At 38.9% G+C, this 20,229-nt stretch overlaps 1 protein-coding gene across 1 annotated transcript in view; it reads right to left on the bottom strand.

The window, feature by feature from the left end:
* Nucleotides 1-20,229, bottom strand: part of LOC126474663 (potassium voltage-gated channel subfamily KQT member 1-like) — a 291,118-nt gene that overhangs the window by 2,971 nt on the left and 267,918 nt on the right. Inside the window, exons 10-11 of the mRNA XM_050102142.1 lie at nt 16,705-16,861; nt 11,988-12,110 (exon numbers count right to left, since the gene is read on the bottom strand). Of these exons, the coding sequence (XP_049958099.1) occupies nt 11,988-12,110; nt 16,705-16,861 (280 nt within the window). The remainder of the gene's footprint in view (nt 1-11,987; nt 12,111-16,704; nt 16,862-20,229) is intronic.

Genomic DNA, 20,229 nt, shown 5'->3' with positions numbered 1-20,229 from the left:
TTCATTGTAGTGACCCTTCATATATAAATTTTCTAAATATAAATAGTGTTGCTATATTACTTTTACTAGAATTCCAGTATTTCAGTAGATATAGTAAGACAATATTTTGTGTGTTATCTATGCACTGTTTTTGTGTCACATTGTAAAGTGTACATTAACAGCATTAGGACATTAACGTTTTTGCGTGTGTAAAAGTTTAATAGTCACTTTTGTAGGACTTATTTAGAGGAGAAACTGTCAATTGCTCATTTACATGGTGATAACGAGATCTATGTTCAAAGCCAATAAGCAAGCACGCATCACAATGCCACAAAATGAATTAAATAGTGTGAATGCATCGTCAACTAGTGCCACAGAATTTAATACCGCCGTAGTTAGCGATGTGTCGATTACGGCTGAGCAACCAGCAATAATTAATGCGCTCATGCCGTCGACACAAACGGTTGCTAGTTCCGACATTCATATGTCGAAAGAAGTCCAGAGAAATATGCAGCAACCAACAAACTACATGAATTTCATCTCTGACACAGACGCATGCAAAAACGAAATGACTGTACTGAAAATTGTGTCGGTACAATCCTCATTAAGCCCAGTGCAATCGCCAATTGCTGAGAATACCGATTTGTTATCCCAGCTGATGTCAAGTTTGACTGTCATAACACAAGGGATTAAAGCATTGGAAACCACGCAATCCACATTTGCAAATGACATGAATCGTTGATTCCAGGCATTGGAAACCACGCAATCTAATCTTGCAACGGCACAATCCACATTTGCAAATGACATGAATCGTAGATTCCAGGCATTGGAGAGTGCGCAATTTAATTTGGCTCAGGAGCAATCTAATAAACTAAAAGAAATAAATGATAAGATTACTGAAAAATTCCAGAGTTTGGAAACAAAGCAGAGTCACTTGATTACCAGTCAGGCACAACTCATAGTTACACAAGAACAACAGTATCAGGAATTAACAAACAAATACAAAGACATCTTATGTCGTCAAGATACACTAAATCATCAAGTGCAAGAAGTTATTCATGTACAGAACACTATTGCGCAAGACGTGAATACAATTAAGCACGATAACGAGCAAGCTGTCATTGAGCTTACTCGGAGGATAGACACTCTCAGTCTCGAAGGCGAGAAACACATAGAGAAACTTTTCAATGAACATAAGATCGCATTTTCTAAGGACATTGAAGATTGGGCGAAAGAGCAAACAGACAGTGCGAAATTATGTTGACAAAACTTTGAAAGAAACAGTTTCTAACGTGCAAGTTAACAACGAAGCTGCACAAGAACAACTTAAAGCAGAAGTTAAAGAGATTAAGGAGAATATAGGAGATGAATTTCCTGCTTGGAAAGCAAAGATAGAAAATACATTAAAAGCATGCCAGCAGGGTCTAGTTAATACTAGAGGGGCACATACTACTTGCAGTTTATCAAAAGCAGACATTATTCCTGATGAAACCAGTGAAACCGAATCCATGCAACAATATCCATGTATTGGTGCATATTTACGTAATCAACCAGGAACAAATTATCGAGATTATCATTCACCGCGTAGTAGCCACCAGAATACACCTGTGACTATGAATGAAGAAAAAATGCTTAAATATCGTCAATTCCAGATATTTATTCCCGAAAGGAAGTCGATCAATCCCGTGGTATTTATCAAGCAATTTAAAGGGATATTGCCGCGAATGTGGACTGAGCAACAAAAAATTATGTACGTTGCAGGATTCATACATGGAGATGGATCGATGTGGGCGTCAGAAGCATCCAATTGGTGTCAAGATTATGACCAATTTGAACGCACTTTCTTGCACAAATACTGGAATAAAGGTGTACAAGAAAGACTACGTAAGGAAGTTTTTGACCCACAACCTTTTTCTTTCAAAAATGGATCTTTAAGAAAGTATTTCGAGAAGTATATAAATAAAAGTAAATACTGGAATGAACCAATCCCGACGCAGGATATCATTCGAATATTAAAGGGCAAACTTCCACTTGAAGTTAAGGAAAAACTTCTCCATGTGCCTGAACAACATGCGGAAGATTTTCTAGCCACATTGGATTCAATAGACATTCTGTTCGAAGAATCTCGTGTGCGCTATAACCAACCAAGTTACCAACCTAACAAATACAATAGTAACAACAAACAGTATGGAAACAAACCTTTTGCACACAATTCACCAAACCCACAGGTGAATTATTTCCAGAAAAACGTGAAATTTGGTAACGAAAATCCCGACCAGTGTAATCATGACCAACAATGTGAACAAACATATAAACGGAAATGGAGGAAGAATAATAAGAAGAGGAAAGGATACTATCAAGAAGGGAATTATCAGCAAAAACGCCGATATCAGCAACCAACCCATGAATATCACAACCAACCACAAACTTCAGGTTGGGTACCAAATGATAATGCAAATGAATGGAAAAATCAACCACCAATAATAACCGACGTAACGGAGCAGACATCTACTAATAATGGACAATCGTCAAACTAAACTCGACTGTCAGAAGCCCCGACGGTGCAGTCGAGGAAGTTTTCAGGGGCGAAAATTCGAGCGTCAAATTTTTCCGGTACAATGAAGGCAGATTATTAATAGAAGAACTTCAGCAGGATATGATGCCTTGTCAAGAGGAACATATCACTGTACCTGTTGCGAAAATTCAGGCGGCGATTGAAGGCATTACTGTGCAAGTTACTTTAGATACAGGAGCAGCAGTGAATGTCGTTTCTGAGAAGTTATTTCAAAGAATACTGCAGAAAGCAAATCCACCGATTTTTCCTGTTCAATGTTGTAGAATTGTAGGTCCTACTGGTCATAAGTCTTCTCAGGTTAAAGTGCAGACTCAACTCCAGTTAGATATAGGAAATGTAGCTATAAATTGCACGTTCCTTGTAATAAAAAAATTGGTTGAGGACTGTATCCTGGGTATAGATGAATTTAGAGAGAGAAATTGGCATATCGATTTTTCTCTAGGCCATGCCAGTTTTACAATAATGGATCAGAAACATCAACTGAATCTTCTCAGGGAATATAGTACCCATGGAAAGTATTGTCAGGGACGAAAGTTGCAAATAAAGTGGATACATAGCAAACCTGTACGGTATTACCAAATTAATTACTTGCAACCAGTTTTAAACCCTGAAGTTATGGTATATGAAAAGGTGCAAGAACCTGAATATTTGCAACAACACCAAAGAAAGCAATTATATGATCTTCTACAGGAATATCATGAAGTCTTTCAAGAAAGACCTGGTGTAATCATGGGATACACATGCCATTTAGACGTGATACCACACCAAGTTTTCTGCCATATTTTTTATCCAGTACCGTGGCACCAACGAAAGGCAGTTGATGTGGAAATCCACCAAATGTTTGAATGGGATCTGATCGAACCTTCGACGAGTCCATACTGTAGTTTGCTTCACGTTGTCTCGAAAAAGGGAGGAAAAGTTCGTCTCGTGCTAGACGCACGGCAGATAAATAAGATTATCATGCCCATGCGAACTCACCCGGAAAACATCGATGAGCTAATTCAAAAGTTCGAGGGGATGAAATACTTAACAAATATTGATTTGAGAAGTTCATTTTGGCAGGTGGCTCTAGACGAACCATCAAAAAAGTACACCGCATTTGTACATGCAGGTAGAAGCTATCAATTTAAGGTTTTACCTTTTGGGCTAAACGTGAGCTCAGGAGTTTTTATAAATGCTCTAGATCATGCATTGGGACCTGCACTTCGAAGCAATTTAACTTTATTTGTGGACGACATGCTCATAGCTACGAGCACATGGGAGGCGCACGTTGATTTATTGAGAAGAGTGTTAGAACGTTTCAAGGAAGCAGGCATAACCGCAAATCTGCAAAAGTCCCATTTTGCTCGAGATAAAATCAAATTTTTGGGTCATCTTATAAATGGAAAAGGCATCTTACCGGACTCTGAGAAACTAAAGGCAATCAAAAACTTTGCAGTTCCAACAAACTTTGCAATTCCAACAACAAAAAGACAGTTAAAGGGCTTCCTCGGAGTTGTCTCTTTTTTCAGGCGTTTCATTCACGACCACTCTATTAATGCAGAACCGTTGTACAGCTTGTTGCGCAAAAATACTCCGTGGGTGTGGACGCAACAATGTCAGAATGCATTTGAAGCAATAAAACATGCCTTAGTCAATTCACAAATATTATATCATCCAGATATGAGCCAAGAATTCGGTTTAATGGCAGATGCTTCGAAAATTGGAATAGGTTCATGCCTCTTCCAAGTAAAGATGATAGATAGGAAATCAACTTTCTGTCCAATAGCTTTTGCTAGCCGACTCTTAACTGCTTGTGAAAGAACATATACGACTACCGAAAGGGAAGCATTGGCCGTAGTCTGGTCATTTAAGAAATTTTACTATTACTTATATGGAGCGAAGACAACAGTATACTGTGACCACAAAGCGTTAAGTTTTTTGCAAACATGTAAATTATTACATCCAAGATTAGCAAGATGGACGCTCTCACTCCAAGAGTTTCAATTTGAAATTAAATACCTAAGCGGACAGGATAATTTCATCGCTGATGCACTGTCCAGAATGCCAGATGGAGATTTGTCAACTATCAACATCACCGGCAATCCATTCGAATTTAATGTTCTTATAATGACTGATAGAATATATAGGAAACATTTTCTTGACATGTGTAAGAACATGGAAAAACTACAGAATGAAGATCCTCGTTGGCATTCAATAAAGGAAACTTTAGTAAAGCCTAGAAACGATGATCTGAAGAGACTGTACAAAGTTGAGGACGATGTTTTATTTTTCAAAGGGCATCTTGATTCAGATAATTGGAAGGTGTGTATTCCCGAGAAGAATGAGAATGACTTAATTTTGCACAAGCACATCACTTGGGGACATTTTGGAGTATTAAAGTGTGCTAGGAAGATTCAAGCATATTGCTACTTCCCAAACATTCGCAGGAAAGTGCACAGACAGTTAAGGAAATGTAAAATTTGTCAGCTAGCCAAACCAGGAAATTTTTGTGTGAAAGATTTCCTACATCCTATTATACCCACTAAACCGCTGTCAATCATTTCGGTCGACGTCTGTGGTCCTCTACCATCATCAAGGGGAGGATGCAAATATATTGTAGCTTTTCTTGATATATTCACTAAGTATGTCAAACTTTATCCATTAAAATCAGCTACTGCTGCATCCATAGCCAAGAAGCTGGTCTAAGATTATATAGTCAAAGTAGGCAAACCAGAGGCTATTCTTTCTGACAATGGGTCAATGTTCACTGGATTTCGTTGGAGGCAAACATTAGCCAGTTGTGGTATAAAACAAATTCTAACATCAGTATACCACCCTTTGGCGAATCCCATGGAACGAATTTTTCGTGAATTAAACCGGTTCATGAGAACATATTGCCACAACCAGCAACCCAAATGGATCGATTATCTTCACGATTTTCAGGAAATTGTAAACAATATGCCACATACTATGACAGAATACACCCCATACGAACTGATGTTTGGAAAACAGGAACAGAATGACTGGATTCGACCAATTCCTAAAGTAGCTATTAACAAAATAGACCTACAAAATAAAGTACGACAATCCTTACTCAATGTAATGGACAAGGCAAGAAAAAGGAAAATATATTTTGACAATCGACTTGGAAAAATAAAAACATATAAAGTGAAAGACCAAGTTTTAGTAAAAACTCATCCTAAGGCTTCACCTATACAGAGGAAGAACACAAAATGGCAATTATTGTATCAAGGACCATTTGTGATTACCAAAATACCCCATCCAGGAACTTACGTTTTGAAGGATGTGAAGAATGGAAAGGTGAAAGGAATGTATCCTCATCACTTGTTAAAGCAATTTCATGATGACTGAAGATTCTGAAGATTGAAAATACTATTCTTATCAAATAATATTGATTAGAGAATTTTCATTAAACCTATGAATCATACTTAGGATAGTTTCTTTTTTTTTTTTTTGCAATTTAGTAGTTAGTTTTTCTTTTCAGGCATACTGTATGAGAGATATGCAGACATTATGTATAGGCTTTCCACTGTAAGGATAAGTTTTCTTTTCAGTATGCAGAGAATTTAGCTATAGTATGAACGATTTCTTTTAAAATTTTTTTATTTAGTAGATAGTAATTTCAATCAGGTTTCACAATGCATAATGACCATGGGTTAGTGACTCAAATGAATCTGGTCTATGGCAAGATATTTTTCCTTATGTCAATTTAACAATGTCAGTGTATGTTTGTATTTGCTTTTTTTTATTTGCTGAGCTGAAGTCATGCTGTTCGGAAGGGGTAACCCGTTCTCAGTTTTAAAAAGGATGCCTATTACTTTGTTTCAATCTTTTGTGATGAACATTGTCTTTATAATTGTACTATTGTTGTAACATACCTGTGTATGTAAATTATGTTATGTCAATTGTTACTCGCGAAGTTACCAACTGAGCAAATGCCTTTCAGTTATAAGCACATCAACAAGTGTAAAAGTCCATCTGAAAGATGACGAGCATAAGTTGACACGGCAGCACCAGTTGGATTTGTGTATAGTGCATTATAGGGTTGTTGATAGAAATGAAGAACACCTTACGACTTCCGAAAATTTCGAATTCAGGACAGACAATTAGAAAGAACTTTAGATTAGATTCTATTTCAGCTCAGCATAGATCAAATACCTTTTCCACGGAACTTACACTGACTCTTATTTTCATGTTAACCATATGCGGAAAACCATAATACCCATGAGGAGACGGTGAAATGGGAATAGAATTCCATCAGTTACCAGGAGATGACAGATAGAAGGGAATCGTAGATGGACGTAAACCAACGCGTCGACGGTTCACCTCAAGACACAGAAGATTAACAGTGTTGTGTTTCTTTTGTGAACAGTGTTTAAATTCATTAAAAAAAAATCCATATTGTAAATATTTTTTTTATTTTTCATTGTAATTCAATTAATTTTCTTTGCAAATGAGAAATACGAGGATGGTAAATCTACCCCGAGGTTTTCCTTTGTGGGGCTTGGCCGAATGGCTAGATTATCCATTTGAGACATCCCAAGGTGAGTGACAGAAGCTTTGAGTGATGATGAAAAAGGTTTCTGATCACATCTCATGCCATCCTCGACAAATGAATAAAAGCAAGCATGTAAGCTATGCATATATGCTGCATCAGGAATTCAGCACAAACTTTGTCAGCAGTATATGCACCCAAATCAATAATTTACATTTAGATAGTCATTCACTAATACCAAAATATCATAAGAAATACAGTGGGCATTAATACTCTAGTCGACATTAATACAGCGTCATAAACAATCACCGATATAGTGTTGTGTGAACGCTCGTGTTTGTTTTTGCCCAAAAACGTTCGTCCACAAGAGGGGCATATATGATGTATCATGCAGCGTAACTTGCTGTGACAGTGCGAGAGAGAGACAAAGATATTGTTTATTACTCTGTGGCGGTCAGCACTCACATAATTATTCTTAGGATATAGAGTTCTTTTGTTCTTGTTCAGAGTAATTTTTTAGGGGAGGAGAGCCATTCTTATGATGTAAAAAATCGATGCCATTGCGAGTTTTTGATTCACATTGTAAAATATAAGTGCATATGGAAGGAAATCAGTTAATAGAACAATAAAATATTGTTCATTTCAAGAAGGTACGTCTTATTATACACCCAGCGATGTACTGCTATTGTGATTTACTAATAAACACCAGTTGAGAACAGTTCCGACGGGAGCGTTCAGTTCTAGTGAAATAGTTCGATGTTTTCTTCGGAAAAGAAGTCACTTCATGGATCATTCAAATCCACAATAGTAACTGGACATTTCTCAGAACTGAAAGCAATCTGATTGCTATGCAACAGAGCCCCGAAGAATATTTCTCCGTATTTTGGTTACCACTTTCAGCTCAACACGGTATCTGCAGCATCTGGAGCAGATTTCTACAACAGTGGAAGCGTGTAATCGCCATCAGTTTCACACACCGCCCTGTGTACGCTGTATGTATTTACCCACAACAGTGAACATACAGTTACTCACACAAATAGAAAGACAATACTAGGTGGTGTGGGGAAACATTTCAGTATAATGGCCCTGTAGAGCTAAACAGTAATCAGCCTAGTAAGAAAAGGAGTCGTTATAGGGGGAAGTGTAGGGCAGCTAGGTGCAGCCATGATGTTAGATGGAGGGCAAAGGGGGGAAGGGGGAGGGTTGCAGAAAAGGAGAGAAGTTAAAGGAATATGGGTGCATTGGTGGAATAGAAGGCTGTGTAGTGCTGTAGTGGAGATTAGGAAAGAGGATAAGTTGGTGAAGGACAATGACTAAGGAAGGTTGAGGCCAGGAGTGTTGTGGGAACATAGAATATTTGCAGGGAGAGTTCCCACCTACACAATTCAGAAAAGCTGGTGTTAGTAGGAAAGATCCTCTTGGCCTCAACCTTCATTAGTCACTGTCCTTCACCCACCTATCCCCTTTCCTGTTCCCATTCTAGCACTACACATCTTTCTATCCCACAAATACACCCACAGTCTTTTTACTTCTCTCCTTTTCTCCCGACTCGCAGCTGTATGGTCCCATGAGCAGCACTTCACTATCCTCCACTCCTACCCTACTATCCTTCGGCATCTCCACCCCACCCAGACTGCTTCTCCCAACATGCACTGTTGCTCACAGCCTGACCTTGGAAGCCAGAGACAGTGGTCATATGTATATATTACTAATGTTTGCATGAATGTGTCTGCATATGTCACTGAATTCCAAAGGCCTTTTGGCCAATATATTACTATATATTACTCATTTAGCAGTCTTTTCATTGTGTCTGTCTGTGACTCAACATCTCCACTATATGGTGAATAGCAATCCATCCTTTTAATAATAATGCCATTATTCCATTCCATATATTCCACTGTACACTACTTTCCTTAACACATTGAAAAACATTAGTTTTCCTGCCAGAAATTACAGTATTCTTCAGGAGTTTAAAGATTTTATCAAAATAGCTACTGGTACTTGGAAAGTTTTATGTCTTAAAGAATGAATAGAATCTTAACAGAGCAAAACTATTTCTTCACCTATTTCAAGGATGTTAGAACTGAATAGATCAGTTTGGATGAACTATAGAGAGATCAAGTCTGTCTGATTCATTGTCAGGCCTTAAGATATTTGACAAATTTTCTTGTAAACAATCCACAAGACAAATTTTATCTGTCCATCCAGAGACAATATTACTGCAAGATCAAAAGGTATTTAGCAAGATTAATGATGTTGTATTTCCTAATTATATTCATGCTAATGTGCCTTCGCATGTTGCTCGAGGTGCTCTGAATTGTTATGCTTCAAATGTTTTTGCATGGGGAATGCAAAGGTTATGTTTAAGTATAAAATAAAAATGAAAGTATAAATTGAAAAATATAATTTACATGCCCTTCATTTTCAGTTACTGTTAATGATACTGCATAAGATTTCTGATATCATTGGTTTTTACTAAGATAGGAAATGCTTATTTCTTGGGTCTATAATTCCACTGTATTTCATGATGGCACAAAAATTAGAAAATGTTTTCTTAACCACTAGACCACTGACTCATTTACCTTCACACTGCATGAGGAGAGTGCTAAAGTGACAATGGAACTTTAACTATAGTTTTTTTGAAACTACTGAATGTTGGCACACACATCAAAATAGATGTTCATTTGTTTTCATGCTTCTCTCATCCTACAAAATTTCTTCCATACCAGAGAGCAACATGTCAGTCAAGTAAACAGATCGAATTTGTTGCCTGTTACCGTGATATGTTGACTTGCCTTGTTACCAGCTGTATCCTCTTAGTCAGAGACATTTTAGTAGCATTCGAGGACCATGCTCACAGACAGGTAACCTTATGTGATCTGAGCAAAGCCTTTGACTGTGTTGACTACTCACTTTTGCTCTCTAAACTTGAGGACTACGGGATATGTGATAAAAGTTTAAAACTCATCAAATCATACCTCAATAAAAGGAAACATGTGGTGAGTTCAGGAAGTCATCTGCTAAACACACTCGAGGTTCAGCACGCTATGCCGCAGGGATCTAAAGTGGGACCACTTCTCTTCCTTGTACACATAAATGACTTATTGGAAAATATAGATGTAAAGACATATTTGTATGCAGGTGATACAACTTTTTTATCTGTAAACCATGTATTTGATAACCTTGTAAGTGGTATGAAATTGGCAAAAGAAAATGCAACATCATGGTTTAATGCAAATTGTCTACTATTAAATGAGGAAAAGACCCAGAGTATGTGGTTCAGTCTATCAAAGACTACAAAAATAAAAAAAAACCAAAGGCAAAGTTTTTAGGTATCATACTTGACAACAGTCTAACATGGAGCTCTCATGTTGATCACATAATGGTTAGGTTGTCAAGAGTTATATATTTGTTGAAGAGACTAATGTGTTGTGTGATGTTTGAGTATGTAAGGATGGCGTACTTTACCTTTTTTCAATCTGTTTTAAGGTATGGGTTAATACTCTGGGGAAACAGCAGAAAAATAAATGAAATTATGGTGATCCAGAAGAAAGCAATCAGAGTAATAGCTAAGGTAGATAATAGAACACATTGTAAACCATTGTTCATAAGATATAGAATTTTAACAGTTATTAATTTATATATTCTTGACAGTGTTAAGAACATACTTGCTGAACTACCTAATTTAAGTGTAACAAATTGAAGGCATGACTACTATACAAGAACCTGTACTTCTCTGCTGTTGCCACAAAATAGATTAGCTAAGACTAACAAAAGTCATAAGTATATGGCAATTAATATATATAACAAATTGTCTAAGAATGTCTCAATCAAGCCTGACAAATTATTTAAAGAAAATGTACACAACTTCTTGTTAACGAATCCATTCTATTCATTAGAAGAATTTTTAGAAATGCCCAATATCAACTGAAATATGTAAAAATTTATTTTGTACAATTAATAAGTTAAGTGAACTGACAAAGTCTATTGGATGTAATAATGCTGAATGACCAATAAAGAATCTGAATCTGTGTGATATTGTGCTTGCTGCATGCTGTGTACACCAAAGACAGATGAATAAATTACAGAAAAATACATGTATACAAAGCTGCTTCTATATTGTACCATTCCTCCAAGGTGTTTAACTTTTCTGGTCAGTCAATGTATTGACGAATCAATATTCTATAATTAAGCAGTGTAGCCCCTCCACAGAAACATAATCAACATGCACGAGGAGATGAGGAGCATCACATTCATTCTATGATTTCAGTCTTATTTCTGTGTCTTTCTCAAAAAATAATCATGGTTGTTGTCATGCTTATTATGATAGTTGTGGATTTCACCAATGTATCCTTTTAGTACAAATCTCCAAGGACTCTTTGAAAAATGTTTTGTTTCTTGAAGCTCAGGATTAAAATGATACTTTCATAACTTCTATGTTTTGTGCAATTTAAAATCTCAGCTTGAAAGTAATTTGATGTTTTCAGTAAACTGATTTCCTTCATTTAAATGCACAAATTCCAGTAAAATCATCTACACTCTGAACAGGTAAGGGTGACTAGCACTCTTAACAACAACATACAGCAACTGATGCAAACTACTTGAGGCACAGCCTACTAGAAACACAGTGTATGACAGGAAAATAGTACAAGTTATTAAAAAGTATCATAATTAAACATTTGAAAGGACTTTAACAGCCACTCTGTGATTTGTTCTTCCTCAGGACTTTGTAAATGGGCATTCATCTTTTGTTTTATGTAGTGTCAATACATAAATCTAAGTTTTACCATAAGGAGAAAGAATATACTGTTGACTTAAGAGGGCACGGACCGCACATCCTGATCTTGATTTTGCTTTTCATGAAGAGTATGCAGCAACTCTCATTTTCTTGTATAGAAAAATGCATGTTTGAAGTAGTCAGATTAATATGAATACCTGCTGTTCAACACGGTAAAGCCGTGCTCCTATTGTCATGGGTTTCACATTGCCACATCGATCAATTCCAGCCAAGTAACTGCCTGGTTTTCCAAGTGTCTGGTCTAATCTCCTCTGTAGTTCCTATAACAGAAGCAAATGAAATTATTATTTTATTCTCATATCTGTTCTAAAAGCAATTTTTCCTTTTCTTTAAAAAAATATAAGGAAATAACAAATAATAAATTGTTCTGGCACTGGCTGAATCAATTTGCATTTTAAGTATTATTAATAAAAGACAAAGATGGGATTTATGCTCTGGGAAAAGTGCAAATCACTGCTTAGCTGACAAAATAATTAGATGTAAGCACTGAATTCTGAAATTTTTGAACCACAGCTTTTCTTTCATGTTAGGAAAGAGATGTAGGTGATGTAGAGGGTCACCAAAGAGCTGGAGAGCTCTGATGCTTGCGGTTCCCTGAAGAATCACTATATCAAGAGCTCACCCAAGATCTGAGTCAGAGGGGAGAGGGAGAGCGGCAATTGTTATTGGTTTCATAGTGGAACGGAGGGCGAAAAGATTATAAAATTTCATGATTCATGGCTCCAGGTACACCACTTGTTACTTGGCAGAATCCATTATGAGAGATCAGGATGCTTTGGATCATTGTTCACTATGCAGTCACTGGTCATCTTTTCTTCTTCTTGATATCTTTCTGCTTATGCAGGCCATTCACATCATATTTTCTACACACCAAAACTATTTAAGAACTATGTTTGGAAAAGTAAAACAATGGAAAGCCCAGGGTGAAATAACAACAATGAAATTGCTACTCATCACATAGAAGAGACACTGAGTTGTGGATAGGCACAATGAAAAAGATTGTTAAACATTTAAGCTTCCAGATATAAAGGCCCTTCAACCAAAATAGAAAGCACACATGTATTCTTACAAGTACAAGACATAAAGGCCCTTCAACCAAAATAGAAACCACACATGTATTCTTACAAGTACAACTTACTCATATATGACCACTGTCTCTGGCCTCTGGGGTAAAGAAAAATGCATACACTGGCACTAGTGATAGAGAACAAATTCTCTTTTGTAATAAAGGCTGTCAGATATTGCAATGGCACAAAAAGGAATCCAACAAAAGTTTAACAGAAAGATGGAATGGTTGGTCAGTATTTAGCTTCATGAGGAAATTCCAGTACTACATCTCATCCCAACAACAAGAGGGTCGCTCTTACCATGGGGAGTGAGTGCCCTGTCCATCCTTTCTAACCTTCTCCAACCTATCTCTCTTTCCTACGAAATGAAAGAATTAATAGTTCTAAAAGCTAGGACAGTTTTTTGTACTTTCATCTCTGTCTGTTGACTGTTCTGGGATTTTATCTCCTGAAGGAGATACTGGCTACCCACCCAGTATACTTCAAACAATGGAAAATCCAGTATAGAATGTAACAATTCTATGAAAAGGGTGGTTGCTACTCATCACATAGTGGAGATCCTGAGGCACAGATAGGCACAAGAAGAAGACTGTCAGAAAGTGAGCTTTCGGCCAAGGCCTCCATCGAAAATATACAAAACACCAACTCTCTCTCTCTCTCTCTCTCTCACTCTCTCTCTCTCTCTGACTCTCTCTCACTCACAAACACACACACACACACACACACACACACACACACACACACACACACACACACACACACACACACACAAATATGCATGCACATGCAAATGCAACTCAAACACATATGACTACAGTCTCCGGCTGCTGAAGCCAGGCTGTGAATAGCAGTGCATGATGGGAGAGGAGACCAGGTGGTGGGGGTAAGGGGAGGCTGGGGAGATGAACTGGAGGGATGGGATAGCAGAAGAGAGGCAAGAGATGGTCAAGTGCTGCTTATGGGGGAGTACAGGGACAAGCAGCTAGATGCAGTCAGGAGGTTAGACAGAGGATGGGTGGAGGGGGGGGGGGGGGGGAGTGGGAAAGGAGAGAAGTAAGAAGATTGAGGGTGTATTGTTGGAATAGAGGCCTGTGCAGGGCTGGAATGGGAATGGGGAAGGGTCTAGACACGTAAGGACAATGACTAACAAAGGTTGAGGCTAGAAGTGTTACGGGAACATAGGATATATTGTAGAGAGAGTTCCTACCTGCACAATTCATAAAAGCTGGTGTTGGTGGGAAGGATGATGATGGCACAGGCTGTGAAGCAGTCATTGGAATGAAGAACATCATGCTGGACAGTGTGCTCAGTCAATGGGTGGTCCAGCTCTTTCTTGGCCACAGTTTGTTGATGGTCATTCTTGCAGATAGACAGATTGTTTGTTGAGTGCCCACATCAAATGCAGCACAGTGGTTGCAGCTTAGCTTTTAGATCACGCGACTGGTTTCACTCGTGGCGCTCCCTTTGATGGGATAGGTGATGCTTGTGACCAAACTGGAGAAAGGTGGTGGTGGGAGGCTGTATGGGACAGGTCTTGCACCTAGGTCATGAGCCAAGGTCCATGAAGCAAGGGTTTGGAGCAGGCATTTTGTAGGGATGGACAAGGATGTTGTGTAGCTTTAGTGGTTGATGGAATACCACTATGTGAGGTGTGGGAAGGATAGTGGGTACAACATTCCTCATTTCAGGGCACGACAAGAGCTAGTCAAAATCCTGGTGGAGAATGTGATCAGTTGCTCCAGTCTTGGTTGGTACTGAGTCCAAGGGGAATGTTCCTGTACAGCCAGATGGTAGGACTTTGGGAGGTGCTTGGTGACTGGAGAGATAAGGCTAGAGACTTCTGTTTTTGTACAAGGTAGGTAGGGTAATTACAGTCTGTGAAGGCCTCAGTGAGGCTCTCGGTATACTGCAAGGGGTATTGCTTGTCACTTCAGATGCAAAAGCCACAGATGGCTAAGCTTTATGGAAGGGACTTGTTGGTATGGACTGGGTGGCACTTCAAAGTGGTGGTATCCAGTGAAGCGAATGGCGGAGAAGGCATTGAGGTTCTGGAGGAATGTGGATAGGATGTCCTCACCCTTGATCCAGATCATAAAGATGTCATCAATGAATCTGAACAAGGTGAGTGGTTTGCTATTCTGGGTGTTTAAGAAGGATTCTGCTAGATGGCTTTGCATTGGATTGTGCCATGTGGGTGCCCACAGTTGTACCATGGATTTGTTTGCAGGTAAAGCCTTCAAAGGAGAAATAATTGTTGGCGAGGATATAGCTGGTCATGGCGGCTAGGAAGGAGGTTGTTGGTTTGGATCTGTGTGCCATTGGGCAACAGTGGTAAGGCCATGGGCATTAGGGATGTTCGTGTAAATGGAGGTGACATCGATAGTGATAGGCAGGGTACCATGTGGTAAAGGAACAGGAACTGTGCAGAGTCAGTGGAGGAAATGGTCCATATATTTTATACAGGAGGGTAGGTCACGGGTCATAGGCTGAAGGTGTTGGTCTACGAGAGCAGAAATTCTCTCAGTGGGGTCACAATAACCATCTACAATTGGGTGTCCTGGTTGTTTGGCTTTGTGGACTTCAGGAAGCATGTAGAAGGTAGGAGTGCAGTGAGTTCTATGGGTGAGAAGAGAGATGGACTCTGGGGGGAGGTTATGGGAAGGGCCTAATGATTTGAGGAGAGACTGGAGATCTTGCTTGATTTCTGGAATGGGGTCACTGTGGCATGGTTTATACTTAAGTGGATCTGACAGCTGGAGTCCTGCCAGATAATCCTTGTGGTTCAAAACAACAGTGGTGGAGCCTTTGTGAGCATGTCGGATTATAAGGTTGTGATCAGCTTTTAAGTGGTGGATTGCAGTTCTTTCTGTGCATGTAAGGTTAGTTTGCATGTTGAGGGATTTGGGGAATGATGGTGAGGCAAGGTTCGAGGTTGAAAAATTCTGGAGAGTTAACAGGGCGTCATTTGGGGACAGTGGGGATAGATCACAGTGAACTGAATAAGGCAGGGTTCAACATTGGTCTCTGGTTAAGTCTCATTGATAGGGTTGGCAGCAAAAAAGTGTTTCAGTTGTAGGGACTGGGAGAAGAAGAGAAGGTCTTTAACAATTTCTGCATGATTAAATCTTGCAGTGGGCAAAAGGTGCAATATATCCTACATTCTTGTAACCCTCCTGGCCTCCACCTTCATTTGTCATTGTCCTTACCCATCTAGCCCCTTCCCTGTTCCCATACCAGCATTACACAGCCCTCTGTTCCATCAGCACACTCTCAGTATTTTTATTTCTCTCCTTTTTGGCTATCCCTCCCCTTCCCCACCCTCTGTCTAGCTTCCCAACTGCACCTAGCTGCCTACCCTGTATGCTCCCACAAGCAGCATTTTACTGTCCTCCACTTTTACCTTGCTAACTTCCCCCTCCCTGCCCCAGCCTTGTCCTTGCCCCCACCACCTGATTGCCTCTCCCATAAGTGCTGGTGCTCACTGTCTGGCTTCAGAGGCCAGAGACTATGGTCATGTGTGTGTGAGTTGTGTTTGTGTGAGTGTGTTTGTGTATGTTGTCTATTTTCAATGAAGGCCTCAGTGGCCAAAAGCTCACTTCAGTCTTCTTGTTGTGCCTATCAGCAACTCTGCTATAAGATGAGTAGCAACTGTCCTTTTCATAATATTGTTACACCCCCTATACCTGTAATTTTATAGTTTTCTCAAGTGAATGTTACTTTTATTTAAACAGAATTTGATAATTTAAGAGAGAAAACACTGAACATTTCACAAATATTTTACACATACCTTTATGCGCACCATCATGTTGAGATGCCCTTGGCTGTACTGTTCTATGACATCACGAACATCATATGGTTTCCGTGCTTGCTGGAATTTCCTTCTAGCAACAAAGTATTTTATCTTCCGTATTGCTCTTATTGCATTACGGTGTGCCTCAGTTAACCTGCAACATTTTTTAAACAGAAATACTTAGAAATGGTAGATACACATAATAATTATTGCCACACTCAATATCATGAATTGCTACTGTTAAATACCACCTTCTTTATATTTTGCGACTGAGAAATGTATGCTGCTCAGCCACTTTGGATATTTCATAGGTTTCTACTGCCATGCAAAGCTTAGGGCCTAATAGTGCAGTTCTAATTATTTTAGTGAATTTGACTTTAGAAAAACTTGGTATACTACGTATACAGACAGCAAACCATGAGGAAATCAGCAAACATGCAAACTGTTCAATGTGGTAAGTCTTGTCTGTTTTTCATTAAAAATTTCTTTGCTAGGCGTTTATTTTCATTTTTATTAATAAATTATATCTTTACTTTGCAGTCCATGAAACTGTAGTGTGGTAAAATGCTGTGGGAGCTGATAAAATTGCTTTTTTGTTCTGGGCGCAAAATAAATCTCGACACCAATTCATGAAGTAGCATCAGACCATCCTACAGCAGTCTTTTTATGTAATGTGGCATATTCCGGAGGTAAAATAGTCCCCCATTCAGATCTCCGGGCGGGGACTACTCAGGAGGATGTCGTTATCAGGAGAAAGAAAACTGGCATTCTACAGATCGGAGCGTGGAATGTCAGATCCCTTAATCGGGCAGGTAGGTTAGAAAATTTAAAAAGGGAAATGGATAGGTTAAAGTTAGATATAGTGGGAATTAGTGAAGTTCGGTGGCAGGAGGAACAAGAATTCTGGTCAGGTGAATACAGGTTTATAAATACAAAATCAAATAGGGGTAATGCAGGAGTAGGTTTAATAATGAATAAAAAAATAGGAGTGCGGGTAAGCTACTACAAACAGCATAGTGAACGCATTATAGTGGCCAAGATAGACACAAAGCCCATGCCTACTACAGTAATACAAGTTTATATGCCAACTAGCTCTGCAGATGATGAAGAAATTGAAGAAATGTATGATGAGATAAAAGAAATTATTCAGGTAGTGAAGGGAGATGAAAATTTAATAGTCATGGGTGACTGGAATTCAACAGCAGGAAAAGGGAGAGAAGGAAACATAGTAGGTGAATATGGATTGGGGCTAAGAAATGAAAGAGGAAGCCGTCTGGTAGAATTTTGCACAGAGCATAACTTAATCATAGCTAGCACTTGGTTCAAGAATCATAAAAGAAGGTTGTATACATGGAAGAATCCTGGAGATACTAAAAGGTATCAAATAGATTATATAATGGTAAGACAGAGATTTAGGAACCAGGTTTTAAATTGTAGGACATTTCCAGGGGCAGATGTGGACTCTGACCACAATCTATTGGTTATGAACTGTAGATTAAAACTGAAGAAATTGCAAAAAGGTTGGAATTTAAGGAGATGGGACCTGGATAAACTGACTAAACCAGAGGTTGTACAGAGTTTCAGGGAGAGCATAAGGGAACAATTGACAGGAATGGGGGAAAGAAATACAGTAGAAGAAGAATGGGTAGCTCTGAGGGATGAAGTAGTGAAGGCAGCAGAGGATCAAGTAGGTAAAAAGGCGAGGGCTAGTAGAAATCCTTGGGTAACAGAAGAAATATTGAATTTAATTGATGAAAGGAGAAAATATAAAAGTGCAGTAAATGAAGCAGCCAAAAAGGAATACAAACGTCTCAAAAATGAGATCGACAGGAAGTGCAAAATGGCTAAGCAGGCATGGCTAGAGGACAAATGTAAGGATGTAGAGGCTTATCTCACTAGGGGTAAGATAGATACAGCCTACAGGAAAATTAAAGAGACCTTGTGTGTGTGTGTGTGTGTGTGTGTGTGTGTGTGTGTGTTTGAGGTTTACGGGCGCTAAACAGCATGGTCATCAGCGCCCAAAAAGAGACCTTTGGAGAAAAGAGAGCCACTTGTATGAATATCAAGAGCTCAGACGGTAACCAGTTCTAAGCAAAGAGGGGAAAGCAGAAGGGTGGAAGGAGTATATAGAGAGTCTATACAAGGGTGATGTACTTGAGGACAATATTATGGAAATGGAAGAGGATGTAGATGAGGATGAAATGGGAGATACGATACTGCGTGAAGAGTTTGACAGCACTGACAGACCTGAGTCAAAACAAGGACCCGAGAGTAGATAACATTCCATTAGAACTACTGACGGCCTTGGGAGAGCCAGTCCTGACAAAACTTTACCATCTGGTGAGCAAGATGTACAAGACAGGCGAAATACCCTCAGACTTCAAGAAGAATATAATAATTCCAATCCCAAAGAACGCAGGTGTTGACAGACGTGAAAATTACCAAACTATCAGTTTAATAAGTCACAGCTGCAAAATACTAACGCAAATTATTTACAGACAAATGGAAAAACTGGTAAAAGCCGACCTTGGGGAGATCAGTTTGGATTCTGTAGAAATGTTGGAACACGTGAGGCAATACTGACCTTACGACTTATCTTAGAAGGAAGATTAAGGAAAGGCAAACCTACGTTTCTAGCATTTGTAGACTTAGAGAAAGCTTTTGACAATGTTGACTGGAATACTCTCTTTCAAATTCTAAAGGTGGCAGGGGTAAAATACAGGGAGCGAAAGTCTATTTACAATTTGTACAGAAACCAGATGGCAGTTATGAGAGTCGAGGGGCATGAAAGGGAAGCAGTGGTTCGGAAGGGAGTGAGACAGGGTTGTAGCCTCTCCCCGATGTTATTCAATCTGTATATTGAGCAAGCAGTAAAGGAAACAAAAGAAAAATTTGGAGTAGGTATTAAAATCCAGGGAGAAGAAATAAAAACTTTGAGGTTCGCCAATGACATTGTAATTCTGTCAGAGACAGCAATAGACTTGGAAGAGCAGTTGAACGGAATGGACAGTGTCTTGAAAGGAGGATATAAAATGAACATCAACAAAAGCAAAATGAGGATAATGGAATGTAGTCGAATTAAGTCGGGTGATGCTGAGGGAATTAGATTAGGAAATGAGACATTTAAAGTAGTAAAGGAGTTTTGCTATTAGGGAAGCAAAATAGCTGATATGGTCGAAGTAGAGAGGATATAAAATGTAGACTGGCAATGGCAAGGAAAGCATTTTATGAAGAAGAGAAATTTGTTAACATCGAGTATAGATTTAAGTGTCAGGAAGTTGTTCCTGAAAGTATTTGTATGGAGTGTAGCCATGTATGGAAGTGAAACATGGGCAATAAATAGTTTGGACAAGAAGAGAATAGACGCTTTCAAAATGTGGTGCTACAGAAGAATGTTGAAGATTAGGTGGGTAGATCACGTAACTAATGAGGAGGTATTGAATAGGATTGGGGAGAAGAGAAGTTTGTGGCACTACTTGACTAGAAGAAGGGATCGGTTGGTAGGACATGTCCTGAGGCATC

Source organism: Schistocerca serialis, chromosome 4 (genome assembly GCF_023864345.2).
Source record: "Schistocerca serialis cubense isolate TAMUIC-IGC-003099 chromosome 4, iqSchSeri2.2, whole genome shotgun sequence".
Classification (NCBI taxonomy): Eukaryota; Metazoa; Arthropoda; class Insecta; order Orthoptera; family Acrididae; genus Schistocerca; species Schistocerca serialis.
The sequence above is the reverse complement of the archived record's forward strand: the minus strand, read 5'-3'. Positions and strand labels throughout refer to the sequence as shown.